Here is a 10,137-nt window from a genome sequence, read left to right as displayed (position 1 = left end):
CTATATGTAAAACTGGATTCGTATCATAATATTATCAGCCTAGAATTAGAGATCTCTTAATTTATGGCTATAGTCATCCCTGTAAAGTTTTCAACCCAGGATAATAAGCTATTACAATTTCAACCTTCTTTCTCCTTCTTGCATTGTTTGGTATTGCCTATTGATAAAACTTAGTACTGTTGAATATTAGTAGCAATCTGCCTTTTTCCGTTTCTTTCAAATTGTTCTTTTTCAATATAATGTGTTGAATATTAGTCTTACCCCAACAGCGCATGACTAGGGTGGTTATCGATCTGTCTGAAATGCCCTGCCCAAAATATTTTCATCATTGATTCCATTAAACTGGTTAATATATTAACATCTTAGAGAGCAGAAAACACAGCTTAGTGTGAATTCTGTCAAATAGCTGGGAATCTGTATATCATAATTACTTTATGATGAAATTTAAAAAATTATAAAGGTATAATTAAGAGGGTGTGTACTTACACAAGTTGCAGGAATAAATTTCTATGATTAATATGAATATTGAGATTTTTCCTGAAATTTTCCTGAATTCTTCAATTATGAGTCCATAATTTGTTCTATGGTCTGTTTAATAAATAAAATTAGTTCAATAATTATCTCAACTATATAGTCAGAATTCTTCAATATGTGAATAAATTAAACAAATGCTATATATCTGAGGAAGAATTACAACATTAAACTGTAAATTGAGAAGTAGGGTGAAACAGTCTCTTCAGCAAAGTACTATTGATCAGTTCAACATTTTGAATAGGGAGAAAGGAATATAAAAACAGGTGTGTTTTTAAATCTCTTCCACTAAATCTCACCATCGCCAAAACCAGTTATTCTACTAAAATTTTCTTATGTAGAAATAGTTGTGATTGTTTTGAATTCTTTAGTTAAGGTATTAAGTTGTCCTAATTAAAATACAAAGAATAGAGAAACGTAATTTATAGCCTAAGCTTAATTCTTATAAATTCATGTCCTGTAGATATGGACAATGACATTAAGGCTGGTGTTTGTGAATAGATTTCAGCTCTATTATAACAGTGATCTTGGTGGGAAAGTGTGCAGGTGACCGGTAAGGCATCATGTGAGCATGGAGGGGCCAGGGGTAGCAGCAACAGGTGGAGGAAAGGTACACAGGTAACTGATGGTAAACATAGATGATTATGGGGCTGGAGGCTAAAACATATGACAAATGTTTGTGAGAATTTGGTGTGTCTAGCTTAATGAAAAGGACTAGGGGTGGTGACATGATAGCAATGTTCTAATATTTGATGGCTGCCACAGAGAAGAAAGGGTCAACCTATTTTCAAAAGCATCAGAAGGCAATAATAGATGGAAACTAATCAAGAAGAAAACCAGCCTAGAACTAAGGACTTGTGAAAACAACTAACCAGTGAAAAGGCTTGCCTTCAGAAGTTGTGGATGCTCCATCACTGGAGGCTTTTACGTAGAGATTGGATATTCCATTGTCTGGAGTGGTATGCGTACCCTGCTTGAGCAGGGACTTGGACTAAAGACCTCAAAGGTCTCTTCCAACACTCTTTGAGAGAAGCTCTGCCAACCTCTCCCCCTCTCCTCGTCCCTTCCTGGGCACAGAGAGAGGGAGGGAGGGAGGGAAGAAAGGAGGGAAGGGAAACAGGAAGAAAGAAAGGGAAGGAAAGAAGGAAGGAGATAGGAATGGGAGGGAGGGAGGAAGGAAGGAAGGAAGGAAGGAAGGAAGGAAGGAAGGAAGGAAAGAGATTGGAATAGGGGGGAGGATCTGAGAGAAGTCCTGCCTTAGCACTTGGCCACCAGCAGCCCTGTTGCCCTTTCTCCATCCCCTGGTGGTCTCCCATCCTATTGCTGAGGATGCTTTGGTTACAAAATCAGGTCTCGCATGTAGAGGGAGTGGGCCTCACTCTGACCCACGCACTTTGCACTCCTGCACCCACCATGAGCAACCTGGCCAAGGAGAGTGAGCACAGAAGCAGTAGCCTTCAGGAGGAGGTAAACGCAGCTGGGCATCCCCTCGGGGAAGTGCATCTAGGGTAGGCAGGGCTGTGGGGTCCTGGTGCCGTGGGAGCTCAAGGGCCGGGCTGGGTGCTTGACGTTTGCTGCCCAGGGCTCCAGACAGTCTGTGCCACCGCCCAGGGGCCCCCTTCATGGCCTCAGTGAGGCTCCTCTAGTGGACCATGCCCTGGCGCTCACCCCAGTCCCACCTCCCCTCCGCCGGAGACCCTCAGATCCGCCTCAGTCCTGCCCAGGACCGCACAAGCGCCCCTGACGCAAGTGATGTCGAGCTGGCCACGCCCACCCAGTAGACCACGCCCATGCAAGCCACACCCATCCAGTAGGCCAAGCCCACCCAGTGGGCCGGCACCCAACAATAAATAAATGGGATTTGGGTTGCAGTTTGGTCACTCAGTCTCTAAAAGGTTAGCCATCACTGACCTATACCATCTCAGACAAGTGACTGTCTAGCCTCTTTCTAAAAATCTCCAGTGATGGAGCGCCCACACGTTCTGCGGGCAAGCTATTCCACTGGTTAATTGTTCTCACTATCAGGAAGTTTCTCCTTAATTCCAGGTTGCTTCTCTCTTTGATCAGTTTCCAACCATCTGGTTTTTTTTTTCTTTCTTGAAGATGGGAACCACATCAGCCCTTTTCCAATCCTCAGGTACTTCCCCTGTACTCCAGGATTTTTGAAAGATGTGGTGCAGTGGTTCTGAGATAACATCTGACAGGTCCTTCAGAACTCTGGGGTGTAATCTGTCAGGCCCTGGTGATTTATATTAATCAAGGTCAGATAGGTGTTCTCTTACAATTTTCTTGCTTATATTAATTTTTATTTCTAATTTGTGTTTTGCAGTGGGTTTTTTGGTATGTTTGGCTATGGTTTCTTTTTGTGTGAAGACTGATGTAAAGTATGAGTTAAGCAGCTCTGCTTTCTCCCTGTTGCCTGTTATTTCCTTGCCATCTTCTCTCTTTAGTGGACCTACAGTTTCCTTGACTTTTTTCTTGTTGTTAATATGTTGGAAGAAACTTTTTTTATTATCCATGATTTCTGTTGCAAGTCTTTGTTCGTTCTGAGCCTTTGTTTTCTTGACTTCATCTTTACATGTTCTGGCTGTCTGCTGATAATTGGCCTTAGTTATGTGCCCCTCTTTCCATTTTTTGTATTTGTCCTTTTTGTCTTTCAATTTGTCAGAGAGATCTTTGTGCAGCCATGCTGGTTTCTTCTTAAAATTCTTGTTTTTCTTTTTCAGTGGTATTCTGCTGGTCTGAGCTTTTATGTTCGCATTTTTTAGAGTTTCCCACGCTTCTTGGGTTGTTTTCCGCTTTAGGATTTTTGTCCATGGTATCTTTCCTGGATTCTGTCTGAGTTTGTTAAAATCAGCTCTTCTGAAATTCAAGACACTGGTTGGATTGTTTTCTGTTGCTAGTGTTTGTGTTATATTAAATTCCAGTATGACATGGTCACTTTCGCCTAGGGTTCTGGCAGCTTCAACTCCTTCTATCACTTCTTCTCTATTAATTAGAATTAAGTCCAGTATGGCTTTACATCTAGTTCCCTCCTCCACCTATTGTATGACAAAGTTGTTGGCTAGGTTGGTTAGGAATCTATTTGATCTCCTGCTTGCTGCAGAGTTTGTCTCCCAGTTGATATCTGGATAGTTGAAGTCTCCCATTACTATTGTGGCACGCTTCCTACATACATTTGTTAACTGGTTGGCAAAGAGTTCATCTATTTCTTCTGATTGGTTGGATGGTCTGTAATATACACCTATGGTAATGACACTTTTTTTCTCTGAGATAAATAGATGATTTATTAGATAGATGATTTATTGAAACAGATAATTGAAGACTCAGACAAATGGGGCTTGATTGGTGGAGTATTCAATTACCTGGACATATGTGGGAAAGTTAATTCTGCCAAACACAAGATGTCAGATTAATTTTGTTCTGTGTTAGTGATAATTATATCTTTCAAAAGATTAGACAGACACAAGGCTATTTGTGCCTTAGATTTGTTCCTTATTAACAGGAAGTCATTGATTGAAGATATTAAAAAATATTGAAGCTGAACTGACCATGATTTCCTAGAGTTGATCTTAACAAAAATTTGGTTTTAAAAGGTCAAATAGAAAATATGGATTTTAAAAAGACGATTTTTAATAAATGAAACAGTAAAGAAAATGCAAAAGAACAAAACCTTAAGGACAAAGATTTTATCACTAGTTGAGTTTTCTTGGAAACAAAAAGATTGTATAGTCTCAAATAATGTCAGAGGAGCCCATGCGGCTGAATAGGCAGCTCACAAAGGAGTTTGAGATTAAAGAAGAGTGTTTATTTGAAGTGGAAGAAAGGATTAACATTCAAAGAAGTCTTCCCATATTTAGCTCAGAAATTATGTATAAGGTCAGGAAGGCAAATGTGGAAAACTAAAACTGTTCAATAAGGCAAAATTCAATAAGAAGGATTTTTTTCATATACCGGTATGTCAGTAGCAAGAGGAAATCAAAGGAAGTGTAAACCTATGGCTTACTCCACACTAGGAGATCCTAACGTGATTAAGAGAAAGTGTGAGAACTCCAGTTTTTGGCTCTTTCTCTCCAAAGGAAATGATGATTTCAGTAGCATAGATTAAGAACAAAAAAAATTTGAAGGCTTAGGTCAGCTAATTTGAATCTACTAATTTCATGTCACAACAGAAAAAGCTGATGTGTAGAGCAGAGGTCCCCAACCTTTTGGGCACCAGGGACCAGTTCCGTGGAGAGAGGTTTTTCCATGGACGGAGGATGCGTGGTTTTGTGTGCTGCCTGCATCTCGTGGATGGGGCTTTGCTTGTTTGTGCAGACCAGTTGCTGGCATGCCGCAGCCCGGTACTGGTCCATGGAGCAGGGGTTGGGGACCCCGGTGTAGAGCATAATCAATAAAGCCTAACACAGTGATGGCAAACCTTTTAGAGACCAAGTGCCCAAAAACCGCCCCACCCCTGCTCTGCTCGCCTGCTCTGCCCCTTCTGCCGCCGCTCCGCCTCCCCGCCTCTGCAGGGCCACCCACCACCTCCACGGCCTGCCGCAGCAGATTGCCCAGGCAGTCGTGCAGTGCCATGGCGGCCACGCCCTCAACTCATGCCCAACAGCATCATCTGCATGCGACGGGGCACAAGGGTGGAATCTTGTCCCTGCTGCCTGGCTGCCATGTGCTTGGCTGTGCTGCTCTGCGCGGGCTGCACCAGGGGCCGACTCTCCTCCGGGGGGGCTGCTGGTGAGGGGGCAGTGAGGGGGAGGCGGGGCTGGGGCGATGGCGTACGTGCCCACAGAGAGGGCTCTGAGTGCCGCCTCGGGCACGCGTGCCATAGGTTCGCCACCACTGGCCTAACACTTCCCTGAAATCCACATTTTCCAACTAATTGGACCCTCTTCAGGTTCCCAGATTGTAAGGAAATACCCTTAAAATACTGAAGGTTCTGGTTGAAGAATTATTAGGACTTCGGGGGGAAAAGTGTTAGAGGATAGGAGAAGAGCAAATAGAATACCTGGCATTAAGAAAAGAAAAATAAAGTTAACATAATAATTTAAACCTAACATCAATATCTGTAATATGTTAAAGAGTAGATAATAAAGCAACCATTTGTAGCCAAAATGAAGACTGTGCTGTGCATTCTAAAAGTCAGCACTGTTTTGTCAAAAATAGGTGAGACAAATCTTATCTTTTTTTCTTTGACAAGATAAAAAGCTATACTGGTATGAATGGATAGCAATGCAATAAAATGGGTCCATAATTAACTAGCTAACCACACTCCAGTCAGCATTAATAGCTCCTTAGTGAGTGGGAGAGAAGCAAGTAATGGTCTCTATGTTGCCCCAATATCAATCAGCAATTTGAAATGGATGAGTTGCTCATCCTGTTTGCAGTTGAAACACAATTAAGAAATCTGGACAGTAACCAGGATCTAACAATATTACAATCTAAATTGCACTGTTTGGGAAACAGGACTAAGAGGAGCAAGATATCCTTCAATAGGGAAAAATGTAAAGTACTGTATTTAGACAGGGAAGCTATAGGGCAGTGGTTCTCAACCTTTTTAATGCCGCGACCCCCAACCGGTCGTAAGTCGAGGACTAAACCGGTCATAAGTCGAGGACTAAACCGGTCGTAAGTCGAGGACTACCCAACTGATCGTAAGTCAAGGACTTTCCGTGCCCGGGAGCGCTGCGCATGCATGGTTCCGCCCCCTGCGCCGGCCGAGGCGTAGCTGGCAAGCGGCAGAGACGGAGCAGGCCGACCACCAGCTGGCCTAGCCCAAGGGAGGTAAGGCACCCGCCGGAAAAGGGGGAAAAAATGGCGGACAGCCTTGCTTGGCGACCCCCGTGAAATGGTCGATCGACCCCAAATGGGGTCGCGACCCATAGGTTGAGAACCGCTGCTATAGGGCATTATAAAGGAAGGGGCTTAGAAGCATTAGAAGGAGGGACTTGGATATGGTCACTGACAGAGCTGAAAATGAGACAACAAAGTGGAACTTATGTTAAAAGGACTAAGAGTTCTGGATAGCATTAGAAGAAAGTTTCTCAATGCTGCAATGCTTTAGGATTATGTGAAAGATTCTGGGCATCATTTCCCAAAAGACATTGACTAAAACAGATCGGGTGGAGGCAGAAGAGGTGAAAACAGGCCGATGGAACTTGGGATGATGAATCTAGAACATTGAAAGTAGAAATGGTATCAGTATTCAAGTACATTGGGATAATTATCAGGAACTGTTTTCTATTGCCACAGAAATGAGGTCAAGAAATAAATGTTAGAGTTCGTATTTATTTTTTTACTTGCCACTAGCGTTAAAATCTCTTGGCCAAATGGTTTTTGCCCATAAAGGGCATAATTAATTATAATGATTACTATGTGGGGATGTTAATGAGCAGAGGTAACTATCAGCCATCAATCAATAGCCTGAACCTTGTCCCATTTGACAGGAGAAAAAAGCACAAGACAGTCTAAAGTAGATGTACAGATAGTCCTTGAGTTACGAGTGTAATGGAGCCTGCCCATTCCACTCGTAACTCGAAAACTTGTAGAGTGAATCTTGTACCTCCAATGAGATCACTCCCTTACTTGTTAAAACATTACATGGCTCATTAAGTGAACATGAGGTATCTCAGGGTGGGTGTCATGCCTCTGTCGGAGCCTGACTCTGAGGATGACATGGAGTTCCCTGTTGAGGCCCAGGAGGGGGTGTCTGTGGCTTCGGAGGACGGTGGGGAGGAGCAGGATGAAGCAGGCCATGGCCCTTCAAGTTTGGAACAGGGAACGCAGAGCTCAGGTGAGGAGCAAGGCCCCTCCCCACCAGATCCCAGAGCAAGGAGAGCAGAGAGGAGGAGGGAACAACGGAGGCAGGCTCACTTGCTCGGGAGGAGAGCGTCACGCCCCACTCCACAAGGCACACCTGGGGAGTAGGTATTTAAGGAGATGCTGTGGGGTGGGGCATTTGCCGGGAACAAACGTGAACTCTTGTGATGTGAGCTCTTGTACCTGGACTCTTTGTATTTTGGATCAAGTTTGTTTCCTGCTGAGTTCTCCTTGATGTCCTCAGTTTTGCAGTTTGCAGGTTATAGGCAAGCTGGGCGTTGAAAAGATCATATTTTGTTTGTTATCTGTTTTACTTTAAAGAACTGTTTAACTTCGTTGACTGTTTTATTGAACTTGTGCCAGCATATGTGGGGGCTGTTGGGTGAATGTTGGCAGTGCTTACAAAGACAATTGTTCTGACCAGCTAATTGCTTTGCCTCCGTTCGGGGCCCTGGGTCATCACAGTGGGGAAGGCCATGGAGGTCCTAGTGATGGAACATGCCTCCAAGGCCTCCCCGACCCACTAAGACACCTCATGCTTCCCCCTCCCTTCCTGCTGTGTTGGTGTCACCTGGAAAAGATCCATCTCCTCTCTGCCGCGGTTCCTACTGCCACCCAGATCTGAGGCTGGGGAACGCTTCTGCACCCCTATGGCCCGATCCAGGCTCCGGAGGCCTTTTCCAGGTTGCTGCCGCCCAGATCTAAGGCCAGGGAATGCTGCCTGGATCTGAAACCGGGGAGTGCTTCCACGCTTCCTCGCAGCCCGATCCAGGCTTTGGAGGCATTTTCCAGGCTGCTGCCGCCTGGAAACCATCCACCAGAGGGCTATGTAAGCGTCCCCTGGCTTCAGATCCAGGGGGGGGGGCGCGGAAGCTTTCCTCGGCCTCAGATCTGGGCTGCAGCGGCCTGGAAAACGTCTCCGGAGCCTGGATCGGGCTGCAGGGGGACACACAAGCATCCCCTGGCCTCAGATCCGGGCTGCAGCAGCCTGGAAAAGGCCTCCGGAGCCCCAATCCAGCCTTCGGAAGCACGTGGAAGTGTCCCCCTGCTTCATTTCTATTCTCTGTTGCAGAGAACAGAGGCCTAAAGTACCACGAGATCACGCAAGATCAGTAGTGTGAGATCTTGCCCCATTGATCTTGCGTTACTTTAGGCCTCCATTCTCTGCAAACGCACCAAAGGCCTGGAGCAGCCAAGAAAGGGAAGGATCTCGATCTTCGCAGGGTGAGTATTGAAGGTCTGGTGCCTAGGGAGACCCGGGGCGGGGTGGGGAGGGAGGGAATAACCAGGGTGAATATTGCAGAGCCACTGCGGTTGCTCATAAGGGCGAATGACTGCCATGGTGCTGCAATATTTGTAATTTCAGGACTTGCTCGTTCAGAAGCACTAGTGAGTGCTCATCATGTAACTTTGAATAAGTGAACGCTTGTAACTTGGGGTTTACCTGTAATCAGTTGCTGTGAGAAACTCACTGGTCAATGAAAATCTTTTGATGGCCAAAAACGAACGAGGTCCCAAATTGCTATATCTAAATTTCACTTTAAAAAAGATATCCTGATTGTAAGATCCTTATAACCACAAATGGTCGATTCACAGAGGATTTTAAGAAGAACTAGCAACTACCTTTGGAACATGGTTTATTTGTTTATGGGGTTTTTTGCATATTATAGAGGGTTGAACTAGATGATCTTTGTGATCCCATCTACTTGCACATTTCTTTGATTCTGTGTTGATACCTTTTTTTATCTGTAATCTGTTTAGAGCTGATATCTAAACTCTGTTACTGAACTGTAATACAAAGCAGTTGGAAAGTCAATTATCCCTTTTTGCTTTTCCAGAAAGACAGGGAAACCTTTTCATAATTTCATAAGTTGGCAAGATGTGAGAGCTTCTAACCTTGTTAAATCCTGGAACAGATGTTTTTTAATGAAGGTAAGATACTTCTTTGCATTGAAAATAAGTTGGATGAAGGAGGGAAGGAACTTTGCAAATATGTATGCCCTTACTTTAGAGAAGGCTGGTATATTGCCAGTAGGTTGGGAGATATCTAATGATTTGCAGCTGAGAGAAGTAAGGTAGAGTTGCCCTATCTGTATTTTTATGAGAGAAATAATGTCGTGGGTGAGGATGTTTAAATTTTTCTTCCAATTCTCTTTTTCTAAATGGCTAATAGGTCCTCTTTTCCAAAGCTGCATTTTGTAAACTAGAAGATTAGGAAAGGGAAATAGCCATGAATTTCCCAGCATATTATATAGCTTGCTTTTTATGATTAGATTTAGAAAAACACAGATTTAGTAAGATACGATTAGTCACAATTGCCTGAATGTTGGTACAAAATAAGCCCTAGTTTTAGGGCGAGGAGCACATATAAAAATCAAGCTAGGGAGGGGGTGGAGCTGCCCTACGCATCCCGCGTGGGCTAGCTTAGGACCGCTGCAGCAAGGCCTCCCACGTCCTGACACCTGTTGCACTGCTTCCCAAGTTCAAGTGGCAGCACTGGCTCAATGCGCTGTGTGGCATCCTACCGTGAGCAGCGGCACCGGCATGATGCACCAGATGGCGCATTGTGCTAGTGATGCCACAAGTGGCAGAACACCATGTGGTGCATTGTGCCATGGCGTGTGCGAGCGGCAGCACCAGCACGATGCGTCGTGGAGCCTACTGCCGCAAGCAGCGGCACCGGCACAATGCATCTGCAAGTGGCAACACCAGCACAGTGCAACATGCAGCATCCTGTCATGAGCAGCGGCACCAGCATGAAGCGCCAGGTGGCATGCAGCCGCAGAAAAACTC

The 10,137-nt window shown here is 44.7% G+C and overlaps 1 protein-coding gene across 1 annotated transcript in view; it reads left to right on the top strand.

Annotated features, from left to right (window-relative positions):
• The window catches only part of GK5 (glycerol kinase 5), a 35,807-nt gene that overhangs the window by 9,241 nt on the left and 16,429 nt on the right, over positions 1-10,137 (top strand). Inside the window, exon 4 of the mRNA XM_015821094.1 lies at positions 9,183-9,276. Within this exon, the coding sequence (XP_015676580.1) occupies positions 9,183-9,276 (94 nt within the window). The remainder of the gene's footprint in view (positions 1-9,182; positions 9,277-10,137) is intronic.

This window comes from Protobothrops mucrosquamatus, unplaced genomic scaffold (assembly GCF_001527695.2).
Source record: "Protobothrops mucrosquamatus isolate PMUCROS unplaced genomic scaffold, P.Mucros_1.0 scaffold1251, whole genome shotgun sequence".
Classification (NCBI taxonomy): domain Eukaryota; kingdom Metazoa; phylum Chordata; class Lepidosauria; order Squamata; family Viperidae; genus Protobothrops; species Protobothrops mucrosquamatus.
The sequence above is the reverse complement of the archived record's forward strand: the minus strand, read 5'-3'. Positions and strand labels throughout refer to the sequence as shown.